General features: G+C 45.9%; 1 protein-coding gene across 2 annotated transcripts in view; it reads left to right on the plus strand.

The window, feature by feature from the left end:
* DPYSL2 (dihydropyrimidinase like 2) overlaps positions 1 to 26,070 on the plus strand; it is a 54,935-nt gene that overhangs the window by 15,462 nt on the left and 13,403 nt on the right. For both annotated transcript variants that reach the window (XM_075074677.1, XM_075074678.1), the window contains exons 3-7: positions 131 to 315; positions 18,329 to 18,493; positions 19,628 to 19,689; positions 20,851 to 20,931; positions 21,822 to 21,890. In XM_075074677.1, the coding sequence (XP_074930778.1) occupies positions 131 to 315; positions 18,329 to 18,493; positions 19,628 to 19,689; positions 20,851 to 20,931; positions 21,822 to 21,890 (562 nt within the window). The remainder of the gene's footprint in view (positions 1 to 130; positions 316 to 18,328; positions 18,494 to 19,627; positions 19,690 to 20,850; positions 20,932 to 21,821; positions 21,891 to 26,070) is intronic.

Raw genomic sequence — 26,070 nt, forward strand, 5'->3', positions numbered from 1 at the left:
TCCTGTACGTTGCTTTCTATGGAAGAAGAAAACACTAGCAAGGTTAAGTAGCGCAAGGGTGTATGTTTACAGGCTGTTTGCCTTGACTGATGTTTGTGTCTGACTCGCTGTTCGAAATGTGTTTACCCAGGCAAATAGGAGAGAATCTGATTGTGCCAGGGGGAGTGAAAACTATTGAAGCCCATGGCAGGATGGTGATTCCTGGAGGGATTGACGTTCACACCCGCTTCCAGATGCCGGAACAGGGGATGACATCTGCTGATGACTTCTTCCAAGGGACCAAGGCTGCGCTGGCTGGGGGCACCACCATGATCAGTAAGCTGGCTGTTTGTTCTCTACCAAGAAAGCTTTACTTTTTTCTTTCTCAGACAAGTACAGAGGCTGTGGGCTGTTTAAGTCACATGATATTTTGGACCAGGTATCAGCAGTGGAGGATTTCTGATGCCTGCCCAGGTTGCTGAGAAAAGCTTGTGCAGGGGTGGGAAAGGGCTGGAAAATGAAGACCCCAGGATTTCCACATCTTGCAGCTGTCAGTCATTTCACTCTTGTCTTCTCTGTTGGCAGGGTTTACCCTGCTACCTGTGTGACTTTGCCAGATTCTTGGGTCTGCTTCTAATGAAACCAGTGTCACTTTGACCTCTGGCTCCAGTATGAGCACCAGATTCTCCACATCCCTGTGCCTCGGGTCCCTTTCTTCGTGATGTCTGTGACTCCAAGAGGCTTGTACTCTTTCATCTTAGAGTTCAGCCTTTCTGGAGCAGCGGTTGCTGCACATACAGAGAGAGGAAGGAGAGGTGCTTCATACAGGGTTGTCTGGGGATGGAAAGCTGTCCATCATATGGTTCACACCCAGAAGCTTGATGCCAGTGTTCTATGAAAACTGGGCCACTTAATTAAGGATTTGCACATGCCCACATGTACGCAGCTTTAGCACCAGAATTTTTGTTAACGTTGTTCCTTTTGTGCTCATATCCTCTTTTGGAGGAAGAGAGAAATCAGGAAATGAAAATATCTCAAAATACAAAGACAGACTGACTGGCTGTTCTGCTGACACCAGGATTGGACACTTGTGGTGTTCCACTCTGGCTCTGAAACGCCTCATGAATGACTTTGGGACTATCTGTCCCCACTCAATGTTGGCTACAGATGCTTGGCTTCTCAGAGCCAGGACCTTAAAACTCTCTAAGTGAGTCTTTGTTGTTAACCTTGTTTGAGCTAGAGAAAAAAATAAAACAACCCTGTTGCAGTGGAGCTGATCACGTGTAAACTGTAACACGGCGCCCTGGAGTCTGCTGCTGCATATGGGAATCAAGGATAAAGGTGTAAAGTGATACAGTGTCTAAGCATCTTGCATTCTTTCATGTACTCTGAGGGGCTGCCATTTCACAGGAGGGGAGTTAAGGTACAGAGAAATACAAGCTCATGGTTCAGAACAGGTACTAGTGTCTATTGTCTGAGCCGGGGATATAAAGAGATCTTAGGCACAGCCAGGAATCGGCCTAGCTCTCCTCGGTTCAAACCTAGCTCCCTATGGACTAGAACATCCTCGTCTCTTAGGGGATGGCAATGAGCAATCTTTGATCACTGGCCTGGTGGGTGGACTCGGATTGATAGAGATGGAGGTTGGGAGCAGGAGCCGGTGGTCCAAACACAGCCGGACTGTTCGTGTTTCAGAAAGAAATCTTTTTCTGGGCCTGAACCTTGCAAACAGGTTGTGTCTGGCCTATGAACTTGGTCTTCTGCTTCAAATAAATAACCTGGGGAATTATTTTTCATAACGTTATCACTTTAGAGTATGAAGTTTGTGTAGGAAGATCACCTCACACATGCAGGGAAGATAAAATGAGAGTGTGGCTGTGGACGGTCTCATTGTGCATGCTAATATCCAGTTTTTCTTTGAATTTTTGCTGCCAATTTAAATTAGCAACACTGAAATGGTATTTTCTTTTCAGTTCATTGACTTTGTTTCATTGGCTGTTCCCTTGTCATTAGGACACCTGGTCCACCGTTGAATTATCATTTTGTTCTTCCTTGTTGAGTTAGATCAAAATAACATTCTCTGTCATCTGCATCTGAGCTTTTGCCGGCATTATTTCCCCCAATGGCACTTTTGAAAACATTTTAAGCAGAAATTGCTTAAGCAAAGTTTTCTAAAGTAGCCCTTTACTTTGGTTGCCCGATTTTACCTATGCAGAGCCTTGTACTTCAGAAACACTGGACCTTTCTCTATATGTGTAGATGTATACGGCCTTTATGACTGTAATATCTGAATATCTCACTAATGGTGTTCATAACATCTCTGAGTTAGGGAAATAGGAGAAGAGTCCCCCATTTTATGACTTCTCATTTTACAGCTCTGAAAAACTAGCGCAATGTAGATTATGACTGTGGGCAAACCACATGGAGGAGGCGGTGGATAAACTTGACCTTACTGCCTTCCTGAATATCTCGGATTAGAATACTAAAATACACAATTATTTCTGAACAAAAACCAGCTTCCTAAAGCGTAGCAGCGAGGACAGTAATTGGACTGCTTAGGAAGATGGAGAGACAGTTCTGATGGGCGGGTATGAGTAACTGGAGCTGAACAGTGGAAAGCAGAATAAATAATCCAGCTAGACTTCAAAGCTTTGGAGACTCTGCTCTGTGTCAGCTCAGCTGTTCTGTTCTTAGCAAAATTATACCATTTGCAAAAATGTTTTTCCATAAGGAAGCATGCAGAACTGCCCTCGTGAACGTGTTCTTGGTGGGTGGCCTTTGGTTTTTCCCAAAGCAGGTGGGAGTCGTGGTTGATTGCAGCGTTTTTTCTTTCATGATAAATAGGAGAACGTTTAGTGAACTAGATTCATAATATCACAGACAAATTGCGGCCTGAAAATGACACGCTAATGTTTATGTCATTGTATATTTTAAATACTGTGCCTGGGACTTCTCAAAAGAGAATATCCTCCTCTCATGGAAATGCGTCTAGCTGTGTGCCTCTGTTCTTCAGGCTTTTTTGGAAAAGCTGGCCTCATGGATGTGAGCTTTGTAGAAAAAAAAAACCCTGTGTTTCTTCATTTGTGCTTTGAGCAAACTTTGTATTATTTACAAATAGCTTTACTCCATCCGTTTTTCTCTTTTATGCATAGCCCGCATTTCGGGCAAGAAAACCGGTTAGTCGGCTTCGTGCTTCAGTTTGTTTCACACTTTGATGTGGGAGGGCACTTTAAGGGTGTTTACTTTACAATCATTGTAGGGAAATACTTGTTTTACGTACATTTTTCGGTGAAATTAAAACAAGAATCTTGGATAGGGTTCTATTGATTGTTGGTTTTATAAAAGCTGTGGGTGAAGTCCTGGCTTTGGAAAAGTAATGGAGAGTTTTGTCACTGACCTCAGCAGCGGCTGGAATTCGCCCTGTATGTCTGGTTTGGTTTCAGAGAGCTTCATTTTCAGCTCAGATCAAATTCAGTGTTGTTCTTTTAATTCTCATGGCAAACACATCCAAGGGAAGCACACAGGAGTTCAAGAATGTAACCTATTGTTTCCAAGCCCTGTTCTCATTTACTTCTGTTCGCCTTTAAAGTAAGTTCCCTACTACAGCATCGGAGATGGGAGAATCTGGCTCTGAACTGGTACCAAATGGAGTAGCCCTATTTTCTGTGCAGAACCAATGGAGATTTATGCCAGTGGGAAGCAGATGTGGCTCCAATCCAGTGCTTCCCAACTCACCCACTGGCCAGCCGGAATGAGGGAGGGTGGCTGGCCATGGTGATCTGAATTAGCCTGTTTCTGCCCTACCTCACCCACATTCCCATAGGGCGCTCCAGCCCTTGCTTTCCTGAGCCCTCCTCCAGGTTGCTTCACTCAGGAGTTAGGGCTGATTTCTTTCTCTAGCTACTCATTCCACAGAGGCCATCTGAACAGGAATTCCAGCTATGATCCTTCTGTCTCTACCCTCTTCAGTGCCAAAGGCAAGACTCCAGCTGACTTTGCTGATGTATGAAAAAATATAGTTGGTCTTGCTGTGCAGAGCTGAGAGGTGAAATGATGTATTGCGATATGACTGTTTGTTTTTCTGAAATGGCAATTTTCATGATCCTACCTTAAAACAGTAATAGTGTGGGTATGTCAGCCGAGGGTGAACAGCACTGCGCACATTTTAGGATGACATTACTCTGGAAAAAACTTGGATTATTGCCCTTTTAAAATGTCAGAATGCAGTGTTTGGGCATTAAGTTGAAGGGAGGATTCCAGGATGATCTGCAGAAGACTTTGGAGGAGAGAGAGTATTAGACAGGCTCCAGCTTGTTCATGGTAGCTTCCCTAAGCTCCCCTGTATTCCATGGAAGGAGAACAGTCCTGGAGTTTTGGAAGAGGACTCCATCTGCAGTTGTCCTTTACAAGAGGTTCTTTCTCATCCATGAAGCCTATGGAGCAACAGGTTTTTGAGCCATAGATAGCATTTTTGAGCCCCTGTTGTCCCAGCTTGAGGGAGGTTGGTGCCCTAGGATATAAAGAAGTCCCTGGAGCTATTAGAGAAGATCTCACTGCAGAGAACAGGGTGGTCTTTCCAAGTCTTGTAATGGCTTGGTCGCATATTAACTGTGATGGGTAAAACCCCCATCAAAATCAATGGTAAAACTCCCCCTGATTTCAGCAGAGGCAGGATTACCTTTCTCTGGTCCTAAGAAAGGATGAAGCTAAGCTGTGTATATTTGCAGGCTCTTTTGTTCTCTAGCCTGTTTAATGTCCTCCTGAGAACTGCATCTACCCAGGCCAGCTCCCACACACATTTCAGCCCCTCCTCCTGAAGACTGTGCTTCTTCCTGGGTATCTGCTGTCCCTGAGTGAAATCGCTCGCTGACATTGCCTGTGTTGACTCAGTCAACCACTGTTATAATCAGAGAGAGCAATTACAGTGAGAGAAATTATAGCTCTTTCTGGCTTGGTGACTTGGAAGCCAGCTGCCTTTTGAACTTGACTAGCAGTTATCCTAATAACATGGAGAATGTATGCTGGGGATATGAGCCTTTGTATCTTGGGAGGTTCAGAAAATGAAGGGGAATTTCAAATGGGCTGCAGTCTGCTTCCTGATGCTGTACCTGGCTGTTGAAGAGAGAGCTTGTGTGCAGGATGGCAGGGATTTTCAGGAGTGTGCTAGCTGCTTAGCTCCAATTGAGTTTGTGGTGAGTTGGCACCAGGTCTCCTAGGTCATCCTGAAGATCGCCACCTTGCTAGAAGGAAATGTTTCCGGTCTAGTATTCTTCATATCTCAGTTTTTGAACGGAGCATGACTTAAGAGAATGGAGCCCCACCCCCCCTCAAAGGAGATCAGAGTCTGAACTGCAACATGAGCTTAGAGTAGGGTTTAGAAAAGGTCTAGGCAGTGTTCTGGGCAAGGGCATGGGGTGGTATTTAGACCCACCAGTGAAGACTAGATCATATTCTACCATACTGGGTGCTGCTATTTTATATTCTTGGAGTTAGCCCTATCCTGGAAGACAGCAAGAGTCTGAATGGTGAGCAGAGGAGGAGGATGGAAACAGAGGCGCAGAAGGATGTGGCACAGCAGTTGTTGTGCAGTAACTTGTGGCCGAGCTGGCGGTATAAAACCAAGTGGTTTGAGTCCAAGGGCAGCGACCACAGAGCTGCAGTGTCTCACCAAGTCTCTGTGGCTGTGTGTACACAGCACTGCATTGTTCTGCAGACACCGGCCTGAATTTTGTTTCTTTTTGCACCCAGTAGCAGAGATAAAAGAGGAACTGTGCAGCTGGGGACTAGCACTTCAGACGGGCTGTGTTGGGGTGTATGGCTTGTTTCACTTTCCAGCAGCTGGCGGTGGATCTTCTGCACCAAAGAAATGTTTAATTATCTAGAAATGTAATAAAAATGTCCACTTGCTTGTATAAAAGATTATTGGTGATTTATATGGGTAGAGGCTTCCTTGAACTCTGTTATTAAGAGAATAACATTACCACAGAGGAGTGCAGAGTCCCTCCGGCCCTTTCTCTCCTCTCCCCAGCTCCCCTCGGTGCCTTTTATACCCCCCACACTCTTCAGCCTGTACACTGATTCACGCTAAATCTTGTTCGCTTCGCTGACTCCCAGCTTCCTGCTGTTGTGTTTGTTGCTTTCATTCAGAGCGGGCTTAAAATCATTAATGAGAAAGTTGGTCTGTAAACAGAGATGGGCACTCCCCCGTTGCGAGCTACTCTTCTCAAGCTTTTAAACCCCTCTAAGTCCATTAGGCATCTCTGCCCGCAGTAGTGTGTGCAGCTACTGTACGGACGACAGCCTGCCTTGCTGGGAGAGGCTCTGCTTCCAGCCATCCTGGCCATGCTGACTTTCAGCTGGATGGGATCGCCTCTATTGTTCCGATGGGGTTTCCAAAGGGGTCTCGCTGGAAGTGAATGGAACGAATCTGCCAAACCCTTGATGTCTCTTGCTGGTTAGCACAGAAGGAAACAGCTGTTCAATCCTCAACACTCTGGTGTGTGTTATTGTGTGCATTTTATTTCTTTTTTCCCGCTTTGGGCTGCAGCTATTGTTTGTCATCTCTTTGCCGCTGAGAGAATAGGCTCCTGGGAGGACTTTAGGAGCTGTGTAGCTTTGCCTGAGGTTATGCAGGAGGCCTGTGGCGCAATAGCGTCTTTAACACTGGCTGTCAGATATTCAGGCTAATGACTGCCTGCCAGCTGGGCCATCTTTCCTTCTTAGTGCTGAAAGGTGAAATCAGCAGTGTCTGGTTTTGGGCCGGAGTCCCGTGAAACCACTGCAGTCCAGCGTGGCTTGTGTGTAAGTCAATCAGTAGACATGTCCCTATTTTTCCATCTTCTGCCTTCCCCAGAGCTGCTCTGGATCCTGGCCCTCGCTCCTCTCCCAGCCTTCTGCCTCTTTGCAGCACTGATTTATTTTTTAACAAGCAGGTGAGCGGGGCCCTTGCTCCGTCTCTGTTTTGCCCCGTTCTGCTTCGGACCCGCTCCACCCCTGTCACTGCAGAGGGAGGAGTGGAGGGAGGCTGTCCCACATGTGCTGGAGACTCTGATTTCGTTCTGAACAAATGAACGTTGAAATGGCAACACCACTGACAGCGCATCTGCCTTCCTGCAGATGTGACTGGCTGAGATTTTTCCCGGCATCCAAAACGAGGGATTTGGCACTCACTCAGGAGAAATAACCGGTGTTGTCTGTTTCTGTAATAGCGCTTAATTACCTCTTATTCCGTGTAATGGTTGGGATCAGTAGCGCTGCTTTGCCACTGCATGGAGAAGAGTTCACGTTCTTTTCTTTAAAGAGCTGCTTTTAAATGCTTTTCTTGCTTTCATGTGCGCAGTGCTTTTACCCCCAAGTCCCATGCCTTCTGGATGACACGCAGGGGAAGTAAAGAGCTAAGGATATCATCAACGTGTTGTCTTACATAGCCTCTTACATCAATGGAAAATGCAAGGGGTGCTTTGAAGGGTGCAGGTGTAAAAGTTGAGTCCCCCAGCTAAAGCCTGTCTGCTGTAGATGGAAAAGCAATCTCAAAAAAACAAAATACAATTATCCACCTCCGTTAATGTAACATGATTAGCTGTCTGTGGTAGGTTTTCAGGGCACATGTGTTAAATCTTGCTGGATAACCTGTCTTAATCACCTTCAAGTTGAGACAAGGTCTTAAAAGAAACACCAGGAAATGGTGCCTCCAGCTCTTTCCTTGGCTTGTTTTTCTGGGCATGGATTTTTGCCTTCCTACCAGCGTTCAATCCTTTGGCTTCTTTTACCTTCCCATGAGCTTGACTCAGCAGAAACCATCCTTGCAGACAGGAACTTTCCACCTTGGGAATTAGCTTTGCATGTCAGGGGAAGGAAGCAAGTGACGCCTGGAAGAAGGGATGGCTAAAACTAAATGCAGTATTTCTCTCTTGGGGTGGATTCGGGCGAGTGCTGTCTGTAGAGTGGAATTTGACATCTTGGGTCAGCGGAGTCTATTTCCATCATTCCTTCAGCCACTATGTTCAGTTCATAGATCCCACCTGTTCCTTAGAAACGGGATTTTTTATTTTAATCTTTCTGGTGAGAGGGAGAAAGGTTTAAGATATACAGATTAGCTTCTCCTGTCTGGCGTATTTCAGTCATGCTTGTAAAGTTGTTACCCAGGTGGGGCTGTGCCTGCATCTTGGCAGAGCCCTAACTCCCATGGAAGCCCTGTGCATTTAAAAGGAATGCAGCGATGGGCACTTAAGAGTTATGGCTTCTGGGGAAACTCTCTTCTTCTCTTGATACACTACAGTTAGTGTTATGACGACCTCTGTGCCAATGGCTATGTCACTTAATTGCTCCGTGCTAGTTGCTAGCTCTCCGTAATGGGAGGTGGCTTTGTTGCCGAGGGGTTGTAAGCTCTCATTCAACTGAGTTAAGTTCACCTAGACCCTCATAATTACAAAGTAAATATTTTTATGTAAGGGTGCCTGAAAGCCTGACGTGTGAAACACTGGATGCCACCTGGCAGTGAGACAGTCCCTGTCCCTCCCAGCTGGGATCCGTGCAGATGCAAGCACCCAGTCCCTGCAGCTCGTGGTGCACAGCTCTGGCTACTGTCAGGATATGAATAAAAGGAAAATCCCTGTGTGAGGGAGAGATGAGGTTAGCCCTGTGTGTGTAAAAGTGCTGGGGGTTTCCTGCATCCTGAAAGCCTATTTTAAGTAACAGGAGGAACTGTTAGACTTTAACCGGCAAATGTTAACTGGGAAATCTCCCGGTGAATTTTCAAAGCCCATCAAAAAGGGCTGTGCTTTTGGAAGTTCCCCATCCTGACCGCTTCTAGGGCACATTTTCACCAGATTGCTTTGCTCCTGAAAAAAGTTACATATGTGCACTGTGTATATTTTTGGAATCTGGGGGACTCTGTGGTGTTTTACATATGAATGAAATTCCCCAGCACAGCCTACAGGCAACGGGAGCTGGTAAAGGAGTTCCTTGAGAACTCCTGTATTATTGCACAGCACTGCTTTTGTGCAACGGAGAAGGGGGAAAGTTCCCAAAGCATAGCACAGCAAGAGATAACGTAACCCAATATCGCTTCAAAAATCTCATTCCAGAAATGCATGTCAGTTAATGATACTTCCCAACAGACATTTCTTTATCTCAGGTAATATTTCTCGGGATTTGTATCAGCATCCAAAGAGAAGAGTTCAGCTGCTGATGGGGTACAAAGTGCTTTTCAGACTGATGTGCAGAGACTCTTTATCCACTGCGAATTGAAAAAGTTCTGTAAAGTCTTTGTAGCAAAACGGTAGCTGGAGGAAAATGTCGATGTGCAGGATGTTCTTACGTGAAGCAGAGTTAGGCCACGGTACCAAGACTAGAGTTTGCTTCTGCTCTTTGTGAAGCAGTTAGTCCTTTTGCTCTGCAAACACTCTGTAAAAGGGGAAGATGGCAGCTGTATGGAAGTGTCTCACACCAAGCTGTCCTGCGCGTGGATCCAGGGGCAGTGCAGGCTATTGATCAGTCTGGCTTCCATGTTTGAGCCAAGAATTAAGGTGAGGTCTAGTATGTGAGAGTTGCTTGTAAAAGCTTGGTGCATGGGGAAAACAAAAGGCAGCATCTTGTATGTATGAGTGTTCCTAACCAGTTTGCTGTCGGGGTCCTGGATTGGAGGAGCGACAGGCTTAGTGTCCATCTTTGGGTTGGCCAGAGCAGGTTATGCCCAGGAGTGCATCCTTTTTGACCTCAGACGTGGTGCTTTGTGCCCCCTAAGCAAGGGGGAGGTTTTGTGGGCCTGGGAAGATACCAGACTGCTCCAGAGGCCGGGCAGGGCTATTTCAGACCTGGAAGAAGGAAATTTGGCAGCTGGGGACTGTGTCACAGAATTCTGATGTAAACCTAGGATGATCTAGTGAGGCCCTCCTACAGGTGATTATTACAGCAATCTCAACAGCTATTTTTGCAGGCAACAGTAGCCTTGCAAAGTTGATAGAAAACTAGCAGATGGCTAGGTGTGGTCTGAAGACTGACGTGTGCAGTGTGAATGTGCTGCTTGATCGCTGTCCTACAGTAGGTTTGTTAGAAAATAGGTTCTGCTGCACCTCCACATCAGATCCCACCAGTTTTCTCTATGGACACATGCACATTTGGGTCTGGTTTAGTCTTTGCTTCCTTGTCTTATAGTTCTGTTTGACAGTCATCAAAGTCAGTGGTTTAACTGAGAACAGAATGGGGACTCTTACTGTTTTACCAGAAGTGGAAGTGGTATGATGTTGATAGATGAAAACCTCTTCCTAAGTGTGATGTCACTTCATCACAGCCACGAGAAGAGGAAATGTCTGGTCCTTGTCCAGCGAGGGGAGATGTTCATATGGCAAATAACGAGAGGGAAAGGACAGGTTCACCAAGCAGATCTTCCCCCTCGCCCCTCCCTACTTCCCTCACAAGCTGTTAAAAATCCAAAAAACCAAACAACCCAGAAGAGATTATAGAATCAGAACTCTTTGCATTTACTTTATTTTATTAGGGGAAAAGTTCATCTTTCTAGTCCTGAAAACATAAATCTCTCTCAGAACCATCATAAATTCCCATTGTTAAAACTCCCATCCCGCAGTCGCGTTCATCTCCCACGCCGCCCTGAGACAACCACGGGCAATGAAATGAAGCTGGGAAGCCAAAATCTGGCCTTGGCGACAATGATGCAAATCCAGAATTGTTCCAGCTTCCCGGCTAGTGGAAAAAGCCTGACGGGCAGGGTATATCTCCAGTGACCTGAGAGGGACAGAGCTGGCTTACAGCACTTGATCTTTTGTCCTCTTGTTTCTGATCAAACTTTTGCCCCTTGGATGTGTTGTTATAGCTGTGTTTTGCCTTGACTTGAAATCCATGGCTACAAACAGAGGTTTTCTCCATCCTGGTCCCTCAAGGTTTACAGGCCAATTTATATGGAAGTCTTTGAAGTCCTGTGTACTTTTTTCCATGGGCTTCAAGTGTGGAGTGTGCCTAAATGAAAGAATAAATCTTGGAATCACTTAAATACCTCTTTTGAACTTGGCTCCCCGCCTCCTCTATGCTGGTGACCTCCTGAGATACAAGCATAGCTTGGACCTGCGCTGTAAAGAAATGGAGTGGGTTTTGATCTGATCTAAATATGTAGTCATTTCAGCTGTTGAAGAGGGTTATTAATTACTGTTTGGACATACAGACCCCTATTCTCTACATTTGTGTCCAGCTGGCATTAAATTATTAATCATATTTTGGATCTAATCAGCTAAAAAGACAAGTGAAATATCTGTATGACATCAGTGAGGGAATAACAGAACACTGCAGTCTGAAAATGTAATCAGTGTATCACGGATATGTCTAATTCTTCTGAGCCTGGTCCAGCTTCTGATTCTCTGCATGGAGTCTAATAAACTGGATCTAAACTGACAGAAAACAACATGCGATGTCATTTAGCCTGCCTTTTCTTCTGTGAGTTTGGCAGACACAAGCGAGCAGTCCTTGTCTTGTATTAGCGCGGTAAATGCTATTCTGTGCAGAGCGTTCTTACTCCCCAGAAAAGTCTCTATATTTTATTATCTTTTCTTGGGGAGAAAAAAGCCAACAACAAATAAATAATGTGGGAATAAGTCCACATAAACATACAAAGCTGAGATGTGACTGCTGGGTCCAGGATGTTGAGAAAAGTCCTGATTTGACTTTTCATTACCTTCAAGTGTACCAGCTTTGGTGTGTCAGATGCATGAAATTGTAACCTTAAAAGTGATCTTGTAGCTATCCTTTCTTGTCCTAGATCAAAAACATGTCCCAGGCTGTGGTTTAGAGTAAGAACTGGGTGTGAAATCAGAACATACGAGGTGTGAGGCTCTTTTAGGTTACTTGATTTGGGATTTTTGAGCTCAGAAGAAACGCTGAGGTCTCTAGCCTAAATTGATGCAGAGCTCGCGAACTGGCAGTTGTGTCTCAATACTTCAAGCAGAAGTCTTGTTGCTGGGAGGGTTGACTTCTGAACCACTTTGTTACTGGACAAGGCAGCTTTTGGTAGCTCAATTTCTTGACACGTAAAAGGGTCATAATGACATACAACCAACAGTAGAAGGGATTGTGGTGCTTTACTAGGTGAGAGTTCGAAGTCTCTGAATGAAATAAGGTCTGTGATTATGGGATAACCCTCTGTGAAGCTTCTTGGGTCAGTCAAGGGCCTGACTTTCAGTTCACTTATATTGATTTTATTCCACTCACTTTCATAGCATTACTCCCAGTTCACACCAGTGCCAGGAGGATACTCCTGCAGCCATAGACTAGCAGCTACCCCAGACTTCTAAGCAGGGAGCTGTGCAATTACCAGGGCTGAATTTAATTACAACCTCTCAATAAAATGGCTTGTGACAGAATGTACAACTCAATAAATTTGCCAGATTTCATCACATGCAGTCGCTGTGAAGATTAAGTAGTATTAAAAAAGGCAGATGTGTTTGTAGTGATCAAGCTGCTATTTAAAGTTTTGGGTAGGGGCAATCTGCCTGCTAAGCTTAAATGTTAAGGATTTTCACCTTATAAACTCCTCTTAAACAATAGGCACATTTAATGCTAGTAGGAGCAGGAAATAATGTGTAAAGCTGCAGTTTATAATAGCAACTGGAACCCTGCATACATGGTTTTATTACATACACAGTTTTTGTAACATCTGACCCTAATTCACGTTTATATTGTCCATATCAAATGGTTTCTCTCTTTCCTGGTAGTGGTGTTCATTAGCTGAAGATCAAGAAAAATTTCATGCATGCTTTAGATGAAACGTAATTAAACCAGCTGAAAAAAAAACCTTTACAGGGGAAAGCTGGAACCAAGGGCTATTAATAGAAACTGCAGGAAGAGGTTGTTAGCAAGCCAAGGCCTGCTCAGATGAGGCAGGATGCAAAAAAGAAAAAAAATGAGCATGCCACAATACCAGGAAGCTATAAAACCCATTAATCCCCACCCATGAGGACATCCATCCAAAAAGTAAAGTTTTGTTTTCAAGGCAAGGTTAATAGCCGAATTCAGCTCTCCCACTGAAGCAATAACTTCTCTTGAGCTTAGTGAGGGGTCAAAAATATGAAGACATGGCTCTCAAACAGCATTTTTTTGAGAGCTTCAAATTGCCAGAGAGAGATTATATGGGATTTTTTAATGGCTTCAGTCTCAAAGCATCCTGCAGGCCGTTGCTTAAGTTCCCCAGTCTTCTGTGTGTGATCCCCCGTGCCCATGCAGAGCAGCTACCTCTCTTCTCAAACCGGGCACTTGTTCAGGGCCTGAGTGAGGGCCACAGATATCCCCAAGCTTCAGAAAGCTCTTAAGGACCAGAAAGCCGCAGTGTATCCGAGTTTGTAAAAGGAAGCCAAGATGTGATGCAACACTTCATAAAGCCACTGTTTAAAGCTGAGATCGGCACCATTTTAAGTCTGCTCTGCAGCTAGAGGGTCGGTATGGTTTTAAAGTAAGTGAGAAGATAGAGCAGCTGAATGAAGGGCAAAGGTATTTTTAAAGCCAACCCTTAATAAGCACACTGGTCAGTAATGAGATTAATAAATGCTAGTTTTTTATAAACTGATGCTGTCACTTTTCCTACCCTACTTAGAGTTTTCCTGCTTATGTTAAAACAATACTACGTCATTTTTCCCATACTTAGAAAGTTCCCTTCAAATCAGTTCCTCCAGTTCTTTGCCTTCTCCTTTCACGTAACACCGAGTGCCTGATGCACTGGTGGTTGTTATCTCTCCTCCACAGCATTCAACCATTTCGGCTCATCGGATGCATAACATTTCAGTGTGGCTGAACGCCAGCTCTGGTATATTAAAGCCACACAGATAAGGTAACAGTGGTTAGTGTTGTTGTCTTGCTTCAGCTCATTGTCTGCCTTTAATCTTGAGCTGATTAATCTGTCCAAGGACGAGCGAAGGATGTGAGCGAGAGGGGCAGAAAACCAGCCATGGCTGATGGGTGGGCGGGAGCTGAAATACCTGGAAGTAAGAGCAGATGCACCTTGTAAGCAATGTGGGACTCTGTAGTGATGGGAGAGCAAAACCAGGCACATCGGAGAGGTAACTCAGAGTCTTAGTGACTGTGGCTGGAAGAGTCGTGGCACGTTGGATACACAGGTGCTCAGATCCCACTGCCTTCCGAAGGGAGGTGAATGCTCAGGTTGCCTGGGAAAAAGATAAACAGACTATCCAGTAATTTTGGAATCTTGTCAGGATTTTAGCAAGGGAAAAATGAGATTATTTGTAAAATAAAAAATCCTTTTAAAATTTTTTGTTTTTAAAAGCTGATGTAAATGGGCTTGCTTGCTTCTAAGCTATAGGCTGTTGCATTTTGGATTCTGCATCTCAGAAGGTTAAAAGATAAATCTACAGAACGTTTTCTGTGCAGGGCTGAGAAACCATTGTAATCCTAACCTTGGCTTTGCCATGTAACTTGCTGAGAATATATGTTGAATAAAGAGAAACGTTAAGATCAGGCCTGAAATTCACTGTGATTCGGGGAGCCACTACAAGCTACTTAATTCCTCCTTTGAAGGTTTCAGTACTGATGAAGTGATAGTTAAATGATCTTTTCCTTTTCTCTTTTCTGCTTCCTTTTGTTTCTGTTTTTGGAGCAAGCTTTGAGCTCAAATTGAGCTGGCAACTTCCTTGTCAGACCTCAGCAGCTGACATCATTTGTACAGCAATAATCAACAACAGGAAGAAAACATCTGGGCTTGGAAGCACGAAGACATCAAGGCTGTAGTGGTCTAGAGAATAAAGGGGTGACAACAGTCTGGGTTGCAACAGTTTGGCTTTGGTGCATCCTGCAGGCATGGGGCCACTCCAGCGGCTGCAGGAATTGAGCATTCCTGGTTTTCGAGATGAAGGAACAGAGGATGGGGCAGCAAGCTGTCGGGTTCCCTGGAGGGAAGAAGTGGTTCAGTGAGGTCAGGACAGCACACTGCTTTTCGCATGGGAAACCTCCAGGGTGATCTCCACGGCTGTGTTTGCTGTGTGCTCTGGTGGGTCAGAAGACCTTGTGTCTGTGGTCCTGTGGCAGATCATAGCCAAGGGTCATCTTGGGAACCTAGGACTGTGGGAATGCAGTAGACGGAGCTTTCATCAGCTGCTTTGTACTGCTCTGAAGCACAGGGGCCTTAAAGAAAAAGCTTTTTGTTTTACTCTGAGCTCTTGAACTGCGCCTGAGGACTGAAAGGAGAACTTCCTCTGAGCTGCGTGTGGGCGATTCCTATCCATACCAATAGGCAGAAGTAGTTGCAGTGCTCAGTTTCAGCGAAAAATCAGTCTTGACTCTTCTCCTTTGAAGGATCTAGGCTCACTCTTACTTATTTGGTCGCCCCAAAACCCCAACCCTAGCATGCAGGGATGGAAGCCATGGTCTTGCAATGTAGTTGGCCTCTTCCATTGTAACAAGGGATGGTAAAATCGAGAGGAGACATTTGCATTTGCATTTGAATTACTTCTAGACTAGCACGTAGGGTTACATGCACCTTCCTCATGTCTTATGTGCAGCATCTACTGCTTCTGCTGCCTCACCTGCAGCAGCACAGCTTCCTTTCTGCTCCAGGATGCCGTGTGTCAGGCATCCATGGGATGATCTACCATGATGCTCCTTCGCTGAGTCTCTTTGGACTGGTTAAATCACAGGCTTTTGAAAGCTCTTGGCTTACCTTGCACATTCAGGCCTTCTCCTTACTGACTTCTTCCACGTGAATATGACAAAGTGGTTGATCAGTAATATTTGCCTGGCAGAGAGCTGCTATGGAAAGAAACCGTGTTGTGTTTTGATGGGGATGATGGGTGAGTTGGCTATCTGGGAGCTCAAGGGAGCTGCTATGAGATGTGTCGGCAGCACAGCTTCCATATGAGATATCCCTAATCCCCAGAGCTGACTTTCATGCACATATGCACCACTACCTCCATCCCCTACCCTTATTGCAACCAGCTGTGGTTTGACTTTGTCAAAGATCTGATAGAGCTCCCTTACCCCCTCTCCCACTCCCTCCACAAACTCCCATTAGTCATACTTGGGCAGCGCATGAAATAAGATGGTGATAAAGCTCTGATCCTGGACACCAGAGTTGTTCCTAGGGTCTCCATGCTGGGCTGTGAAGACTCCGCTGTGTTAACTCCTTGGTGTCTCCAGGCAGGATTTCTTAATGCCCGTAAGCCATGTATCATCTCAGGGTTGATAGAGCTCTTAGGGCACCTTTCGTCTAAGTAGAGATGGATTTATTACTGTGGTGTGAGAGATTAAATGGGCTTTTCTGGTTTTTTAATTAGTCAGTGAGCTGAGGAAGACAGGTCTTGTGTTAAGGCACCGGCTGTTTGTGCAAACGTGGGTTTTCTCTGTATCCCATTGGTAACGCAGAGAGAATGTTATTTTTCTCATTGTTGTTCATAGTACTTAAGCTAAAGATTAACTTTGGCAGAATGACAAGGGGATACGTACTGGCCAAGAAACAATTCAGCCTGGAAGTTAGTGCAAGGTTTCTGACCACTGGGGAGGAAGAGCTCATGGAACAGAAATTGGATTATTTTTTTTAAAAAACAGGACGGTTTATCAGCTGGTTAAATTTGGGTTGCTTTTCCCGAGGGAGGTGAAAAGCGCATCCTTGGTCTGATGCCAGCCACCAGGCAAATTTCAGAGCTTTCCCTCATAGCAGAGATTTCTCTAATGGGCAGGACGATGCTATCTGAGCAGACGAAGGCCACCAGCCGCTCCTGAACCCCTAAGCCACGGCTGATCAAAGCTGCAGCCGTGCTGCCGATGTATCAGCGAAGAACTGTACATCGCACCCTTCCCTTTGCAGGCCAGCGTGATACTTCGAGAGGCAAACAGAAGCCTTTCAGAAAAACACAAATATTTGAACTGCCGTTTAGCTATCTGTCATGTAGCCACCTTTGCAAAAGGGTGAGAGGGTGGGCAGAGCTTTGTGGGAAGGATGGTTGTGTTGGGTAATCATCTCGCCTTTCTGCAGTGTTGGCACGCCTCAAGCATTGGAGACATCGTTACAGACTTGGGTGGCTGAAGCTCGTGGGTCGTTCAGGAGAGCAGCACTGCTTTTGCAGCGGGTCGAGAGCTCCCAGTGTAAATCCAATTCTTAAGGCAGCGCTAAACCAGTAAATCTAGGCTGACGTGTCTGCATGGGGGGGAAGCAAAGCTTTGTACTTCACGGAGAGCGAGTAGGGCCCAAGGACTTTGTCTCTTATCCCAGTTGTGATTTAGAGCTAACTGCTGAGCTGATGGCAGCCCAGATACTCACCAGTGAAGTTAAAAATAAACCGCTTGAATTTCTCTTCTGATAATTGAGGCAGCTTCTTATTTTTTTGTGTGAGTTGATGTAAGATCAAGCCTTTCCTCCTCCTCAACAGTGCCTGCCCAGTTTGTGACCCCTGAAGTCCCCCAGGCTTTTCCTACTCTCTCGGCAGCAGTTCAGTTTGTGAGATGCTGGCTTGCTTCTTTTATTTCACAGTCTCTAGCGAAGATTTCAGAGATCCCATGCGTTCAAATAAAAATGTGAATGCTGTTCAAATTACTGGGAGGAATGCTAAACCTTCAGATCCAGATCTCTTCTGTTACCCCTAGAGGCTGTTCTGCATTTGTAGCGCTGGTGGAGTATCGTGTAGCTGCCTATGAACCCAGTTGCTGCTGGGCCTAATGTGTTAGGCTAGAACAAGGATCGGGTGGAGCAGATGCCAGAGGCAAGCAGGATCATCACGTGGTCAGGAGGTGTCTCTCCAGCCATGATGGACTGTTGGTCCTGCTGCGTCCAGTCCTCACATGTACGCTGTCTCTGGAAGGTGCTCTAATTTGGGATGTGCAGCACAAAGCAGCTCTGATCCATCCCTGTCCTTGGTTCTCAGCGCATACGTGCCAGCAGTAAGACACCTTTGCGCTCTTTGGGCGCCTTTTCTAGCGTGTCCAGAGGCACAAAGTCACTGCTTGAATGTGAGGTGCTGAGTACTGAAAGCTGCTGACTGATGCTCAGAGGGGATCTTGCCTGTGTCATTGTTTATTTGTCACCAAACAGGAGCGGTGTTTATAGGGCTCTCTGCAGTGGTTTGTCTTTGCTGCCCTAAGAATTTCATTTGCTCTATTCACAAACAATTGCAATAAACAGGCTGTAGTAACTGAACTCTCTCCTTCAGCTTCGGCCCCGCAATTGCCTTCTTGGCTGCGTTCTCAGATGTGGGGCTTTAGAAACCTGGTCTTTCAAGCTCAGATATTTTGAGGGCAAGGGGATGTCTTGTTTTTGGAGCAGCCTCTCCAAAGCATGCTTTCTGTCTTGGACATCCAGGAAAGCTGCTGCACCGGCCGTTTACCAATGCTTTGGTTGTCTTCCCAGTTGATCACGTGGTTCCTGAGCCAGGGACCAGTTTGCTGACTGCGTTCGACCAGTGGCGAGAATGGGCAGACAGCAAGTCCTGCTGTGACTACTCTCTGCACGTGGATATCACTGAGTGGCATAAAGGTGTCCAGGAGGAGATGGAAGCTCTCGTTAAAGATCATGGTAAGTTCAGTTACTGAAAGCTCAGAGAAGACTTTTCCCTCTTTTTATTTTTTGTTTTTTAGGACTGTTTCTTGTGAAATATTTTACTGTTACAGCTTAGTAAAGCTGTTCTGGGCCCTGACATTAACTTGGCCCATTCTGGCATCTCGTGGAGGTTTGGGCAGCCGCTGTTGTAGAGGGCTCAGGGCGATGGCACACACTGGTGTCACTGCAACGTGGTAGGTGGGTGAGCATGGGTTTTGGAGAGGAGAATCTCTGCTGCTGCCATGCGGAGGAGCACCTTTGTTCAGTGGAGGTCCTTTGTTTTTCAGTAGTGCAGGTAGGTGATAGGTTCAGCCATTAAACTGTTGTAAACAAGGGAAGAATCAGGCCCAGAAGGAACAATCCAGCACTGCTTGCTAAAAGTGGAGAAGAGCTGAATAAAATGACCTCATAGGTTTTTCCCCTCTTTAATTTCCTTGACGTTTCATCCTTAGGGTAGAGTAATTTTCCATCCTGTTTGTAGTTTAAAAAACCCAACCTTCTACATCCTAATGAGTGCTTTCCCACACGTGCTGGGTAAGAGCTTTTGCTGGTTCAGAAGGCAGGAGAGGGAAAGCTGACCTGGGAGCACTCCCTGTGTCTTGGTCAGTACGAACGTGGTGGAGGGGGGCGTGCTTACAGACGCAGATTCCCCACCGCTCTCGCAGGAGGGGGCGGGGGATCAGGCAGTCAGGCCCAGTCTCTGCTTTTGTGTGATGCGTTTTGCTTATTTTTTTACTCAACCTCCTAGAGTGCTGAATCCACAGAATTATTCTTATTTCAATGTCAAGTGGAAGCCTAGGGGCTTAGCTGTCCCCGCTGCTGGAGTGCAGGCTCCTCCGTTCTCATCAGTTGCGCTAATAGATGCCACATGGCCGAGGAGATCCTGGCTTTACGCTGTGATCTCTTGAGAGTGCCTGTGCCTCTGTGCACACACGTGTGTACACATTTCAGAACAGATTAAACTAATTTATTTGTCTGCCCATCATTACTGCTCGCAGGGGTGCTGATTGAGGGGGACGTCTTCTCCCTCTGAGAAACGGTGTGTTTTGTAGCTTCATCTGTGCCTGCAATTTGTATGTCAAGGATAATTCTTTGCTCTCTTTCTGCTAGGTGTGAACTCCTTCTTGGTTTACATGGCTTTCAAAGATCGCTTTCAGCTAACTGATTCTCAGGTAGGAAGGCTTAATGTCCACATGCTTCTGTCACTGCAAGCTGTGCATCAGTCTCTAATAAGGGTGTAATTTCAATACACTTGGATCTGACACTCTCTTGTTTTTAGTCCTTGCATGCGTAACAGTACCTAAGATTTGCAACAGTACCCAGAGCTCTGGTTTGAAGATTTATTTTCTTTTAATTAAAAAACCCAACCAACAACAAACCCTGAAAGACTTGGCTTGGGGAAAGCAATGCCAAAACCCTCATTCTGAGAGACCTAAGCTTTTATTCCAGCTCCTTTGGTGTGGAAGCAGCAGCAGTTTTATAAATTGCTGCTTTATGCCTCAGCACAGAGCAGGACGGCGAGATCTCTGGCATAACTGTTCTGTGTGTTTATAAGCTGAAGCTGATCCTGGTCCAGAAGTGGGTTTCTGGCTTTAGCACTAGAATCGCTGGGATCTTAAAAAGGAATTGCCCTCCTGTTTGCTATTCTAGTGGATACGTTTGGGTACATTTAATTGTTGAGATGGGCAGTTTATATTTCTAAATGTGGTGGGAGGAGAGGAATGCCTGGGAGTCGTTTGGAACAGTGTAGGAGGCAGTGGCGTAGGACAGTTATCTCTGAGCACTCTGGTAAGCATTTTAATGAGTGACCATCGATGGAGCTGGCGTCAGTTGTGGGCTGCTCGACCTGAGCCCTCTCAAACTGGTTGCTGGAGTGGGAAATCACACTGCTCCTACCCCAGGCAGTGAGAGGGGTGGGTGCAGGTTCTCCATGAAAATCAAATGTAAGGGTTTTTTTTAAGCCAGGCACTAGGAAGCAAAGACATGAAACGGGTACAATTCTTTAAGCTCCTTAAAGTCACTCTAGATGTAGAGCTGTGAAGTTGCTGTTTCTTTCTCCAGCGTGGCAAATATACCCAAACCTGGCTTTTGAATAGGGCTTCTTTGCCGTATCAGAAGCATCCGACGATACAGATTGGGAAATTTCGCTGTAGGCAGCAAATTGGATCATATCCGTCTAGCAAACCACATCTTATAGTTCTTCATGCCTCTCTTTCTGTGCTCCATTCTGCAAAATTCTGTAGCTGAAGGAGCCTGGAGCATATACTGTATACTAGGTGTGTACCTGAGTGTACCCTCGGGGTGTATTGTACTATATGTTTCCTGTCTTCCAGATATATGAGGTCCTGAGTGTAATCCGGGATATTGGCGCGACAGCTCAAGTGCATGCTGAGAATGGTGACATCATTGCTGAGGTACGTTATGTTTATTCTGTGGATTATTGACTTCAAAATGCTGGGAGGGATTTAAATTTCTAAATCCCTCTTTGCAAACAGAAAATGACCAAGACTTCTCAAATCACGGCATAGCTCTATCAGGGATGTGAGCAGAGCTGTGCCTCAAATCTCATCCCCTTCATTGTCACTGATAAAGCAGGTTTTTGTGGCAGCTTTCTGTTTGTGGTGGATATCGACCATCTCTGCCTTTCCATGAGTAAAAGGCTGTGTCTGGGTGTGATTGTCACTGCGTACAATAAAATGATCTGCGGTAACTAAGACCGGGGAGTGGGAAGGGAAACAGCTTCATACAGTACCTGGGATGCTGATAACTGGGATCTGTTAATCCTTTAAAGAGCAACGAAGAAGACATGTTAATAATGTATTCGGATTTAATCTGATCTTCAGCTCGTTTTGTAAGTTACGTCTCAAGTGTGCAAAATGTGGTGTTGCAGAGGATTTCCGCATTTTCCGACGGGGAAGAGCCCACCTGAGTCTTTAAGCCCAGTCACCTGCAGGATGAGTTTTTAATGAGATACTGTTTTGCCACATCTTAGAGATTATTTCATAAATGCAAACGAGTAGTGAAAGGTGAGGGGCTGTGAACCCGATGCGAAGCAAATCAAAATAGGTTTCCCTGACCTCCTGTGAACAAATGAGCAAACATTTTGCGAGCTCTGGTTATTCTCAACAAGGGAAGTTGGACAGGACTCTGGTTGTAAGGCCCTTATATAAAGCCCCATGTGATTATTAGGTAGCACAGATGCCTGGGATCTCACTTGTACCTCTCTCAAACAGCTGTGTTTGCGGCAAGAAAAAATGCCTGTTGCTTTAAATCTTTTTCCTGCTCTTTTCTCTCTCTGCCTTAGGAGCAGCAAAGGATCCTGGAACTGGGGATCACAGGCCCTGAAGGGCATGTGTTGAGTAGACCTGAAGAGGTGAGGACTTCACTGCCTTTGCATTTATTCCCCCAATTTTAGCATTTCTGCATTGCCATCAAGTACTTCATATTGGGATGAATGTGGCTGGAAACAGGATTTCATCCTGGCTGTAAGCATTATTGCTGCATGGGGTAAGGGAAGAGGCTAAGACACTTCTAGGGACTAACTAGTAACTAGTCCCTTCTAGAGGTTAACTGCTATGGGTACTTATGACGTACCGAGGAGCCCTCTCGGCTTCAGTACTGGAGAAGGGGACATCTCCAGGGAGTAATTCATCAGCCTAAGATTTGATTCACCGTCTGGAAAAGCTCAGCTCTTTCTGTTGATTATTGGAGATAGTCTAGAAAGGCTCCGCTCACAAGTCAGGTATCTGAAGTGGGGTGAGATGTGTTTGAACCACAGAGCACCAATTCCTTGATTCAGGCACTGCACAGGAACATTTTAAGATGGAGTCCCTGAAGAATTATGTACGCTGATGATGTTGGTCTTTATGGAGCAAGACCATGAAGTTCTTGTAGTTTCCCATCACTTTTGGTCAAGTTTTGCATAAGGAAAAAACTTCAGAATTTGGGTTTAGGTGGGCAGGATTCTGCCACTGGCTTTTCTAGATCCTGTTTCTTAGGCTTCTCTCTCAGTCCCTATTTTACCAAGACTTCCTCTGAATCAGCAGAAATTTTTAAGAGATGCCCAAATCCTGACATTCTGTCGTAGGCACTTGCATAGCTTCCATTACCATAGCATTTGATGAACATTTTACTGATGGTGGATTTTTTACACCGAGGGACTAAGTGTTTTGCTGAAGGCACAGAAAGTATGCGCCAGAGAGGGGAGCTAATTCTCAGATCCTAGCCCAGCACTTTAATGTGTCCATATATATCAATATACCATATTGATTTCTCTAGGGTCAAGCATCCTGATCCCTCTCACTCCCTGTAAGTCTTTAAAATAGATCTCAAAGAGTGGAAAAGGACCTCAAAACTTTGCTCTTCAGGTTGGTTCCCATTGCATTCTTAATTTCCAGTCTTTCAGTGTCTCTAGGCTAGACATATCACCATGGCATTCTGGGTTTGTCAAGTCCAGCCGTTATGTACAAGCAGTTCTTTTTGTTCCTCCAAGATACTGGGGCTTTGCTGACTGCCAGATGTGGCAGCTGGAAGCTGGGTGTGTGAGATCATCCACACGTGCCCCTCATGCTCCCTCTCTATTTCCTCCCCTTGGTTCAGACAAGCAGCATCCAGAGACGTTTCAGTAGGAATATAAATCATTCAGTTGCTTTATGCAGAAGGGGGAAAAAAATGCTTGACTTGGGCAGTATGTGAATCCTCACAGAATTTGTATTTGGCTCTGGGAGCTGAGATTTTTTGCTTCCTGGGAGTTGTGAGCCAACACTTGCACTGAGCCTTCCACCCAACCACCCACCCCTGCATTTTTTTTTTTTTAACATATTTTTTGGCTTGCATCGGGAGAGCAGGAAAAGATGCTGACGTGACACTTGGGGCTCATCTGTGGAGCACCCCCAAACTTTTGTTGACTTCAAAGGACAGCTGCTCCTTACCTTAAAGGATCTGGCTGTCAAACTAGCCAAGTTTTGTCTGGCTACTTCAGAGCTCATACTTAGTGGAGCAGGAGCTCTGAAGTGTGAACTGTGTGGCTCCCTGGCTTGCTTGGTTTGTTTCATCTGTCTCCTGCACTTTGCAGAAATGTGTTCTTTCTTGCTATGGCAAGGAAGGCTGCCTGAGGACACGTGGCTGCCTCAAGTGAGGATCAGTACAGCCTCTTCCCTGTGTCACTGGGCAGCTGAACTCAGCTGTGCTGTCTGTCCAGAGTGGAAGCGCTTGGTCCAACATTCTCCTCCTTTAACGTCATAGGAAACAGAGCAGGAAACAATGTCATCTGGTTCCCTCCCCTCCTTTTCTCCAGCGCAGGAATAACTTTGTGTTTTTAAAAACATACAACTCCCTTTAAGCTGGCTGATGACAAAGGCCAGATTCTGAGGGTGGCAGCAGATCCATAATTCCTGTTGACTTCAGTAGGACCGGATGGTTCTTGGTATCCTGCTGGAGTGCTGCTAATGCTAGAATTGGCTTTTCATGCTGCCCCTCAGGGAGTCTAAAGCCCGTCCTAAAGACTTCATGATGGTTGCCACCTTACTGAAGAGCTGCTTAAATCAGGCCTCCATCTACAGCAAACTAGCAGGAGTTGTTGAACAAGTATAAAATATTTATTAAATCAAAACTCCCACTCAGTTCAGTGAGGCCTACGTCAGAGTAAAGCATTCAGGGTCTGGCCGTGTGTGTTTGTGTCTTACTTGGAGCATACACATCTTCTGAATTCCCAGGTTGAGCAGAAGGCATGAATTAAGGCTTAAGTTTCACTGCTGACTCATGGGTTTAGCTTGCTCACCTCAGTAACCTGGGTTGAGCCAAGGTGATGGTATCCGGCATGTTGTTCTAGCCAGCAAAGGGAGCCTTAATTAAGACATCACCATCCTGAGCATGCATCACCCATCACTTTATGGAAAACTCTCCCCCTCATAGCTCAGATCATTCTGTGATGACTTTTCGGAGCGATCCATCATTTTTTGTTTTTATTTTAGCCACAAAAACGCTGAAAGCACAAGCAGTCCAAGTGCTCCAGGAAATGTCTGTCTTTTTTTCCAAAAGAACTGCTGTGCTAGGGCTTCTAATGCATACTGGTAATTGCAAACACTCCCCTTTGGACTAGTCGTTGGGTTATTGTTATATGCCTTGTCACCATAGCATCTGGGCACAAGGCATGAATTCAGCAGCCTTGTTTTCTTCTGTGCAGAAAATATTCTCCTCCTGCTTAGCAGTTGTTCATATGTCTTTTGGTCAGAAGCCTGGTGATGCGTGATTTTTATCCCTGCTTTGCAAATGGGGAAACTAAGGCACAGTGTGGAAACGTGGCTTCCAAGTGCTGCGGTGACAGAGCTGTGCGCAGGCCTGCTTTAAACGGGCAGTTTGCAAACCGATGCCATTGCCTGGAAGCATTGGCCTGTCTGAGTTCTCTCCTTGTCTCTCAGGAGGGACAAGTATGCTTTTCTTGGCTCTTCCTTCTAGCCTCTGTCTTCTCTGCAAGTGCTGCTGGCTGTGGCGTACTCAAGTCAAATGTCCTGGAATAAACACCCTTCCTTGTAGCCTTTTCCATTTGCGTGGGGCAGCTGGGCCAGAAAATGTCCCGTTCTGTACATCCCCCTGCCTGGAGAGGGTTAGTCACAAGCCCTGGCGTGGTGACAGGGTAAGGCTTTAATCCTTTTGGCACTAGAGACCAACCTGCTGGCTGGGGGGGGCTGGTTTTCTTTTAAAAACTCCCAGCTGTTGTCATGTTGTTGTTCTTGAGCAGTCCAGCTGCAAACAGAGCAGTGGTTCAGGTGGTGCTTTGTCAGCGTGAACAGAGCTGTTCTGGGCACTTGGACATCGGTGTGGCGAGTACACCGTTTCCTAGGCTGGTGGGTCCTTAATTTCAGGTACTTCTTTCAGTGGATTGAGTGCGGTGCTAGGAGCCAGCAGTCATAGACTCATAAAATGGTTTGGGTTGGAAGGGACCTTTAGAGGCCATCTAGTCCAACCCCCTGCAGTGAGCAGGGACATCTTCAGCCAGATCAGGGTGCTCAGAGCCCCGTCCAGCCTGGCCTTGAGTGTTTCCAGGAATGTACCACCTCTCTGGGTAACCTGTGCCAGTGTTTCATCACCCTCATTGTAAAAAAAAGTCTTCCTTATATCTAATATAAATCTACCCTATTTTAGACTAAAACCATTACCCCTTGTCATGTTGCAACAGGCCCTGCTAAAAAGTTTGTCCCCATCTTCTTAGAAGCTCCCTTTAAGTACTGAACGGCTGCATTAAGGTCTTCTCTTCTCCAGGCTGAACAACCCAACTCTTAGCTTTTCTTCACTGGGGGCTGGTCCATCCTCGGAGCATTTCTGTGCCCCCTCTGGCCCCGCTCCAACAGCTCCATGTCCCTCCTGTGCTGAGCAGCCCCGAGCTGGAGGCGGCGCTGCAGGGGGGTCTCCCCAGAGCGGAGCAGAGGGGCAGGATCCCCTCCCTCACCCTGCTGCCCGCGCTGCTGGGGTTGCAGCCCAGGGGATGGTTGGCCTTCTGTCAATGCATTCTGATTCTGGGACTGATGATGGTTTACAGTGCTTGGCTTGCGATC

Source organism: Phalacrocorax aristotelis, chromosome 24, assembly GCF_949628215.1.
Source record: "Phalacrocorax aristotelis chromosome 24, bGulAri2.1, whole genome shotgun sequence".
NCBI lineage: Eukaryota > Metazoa > Chordata > Aves > Suliformes > Phalacrocoracidae > Phalacrocorax > Phalacrocorax aristotelis.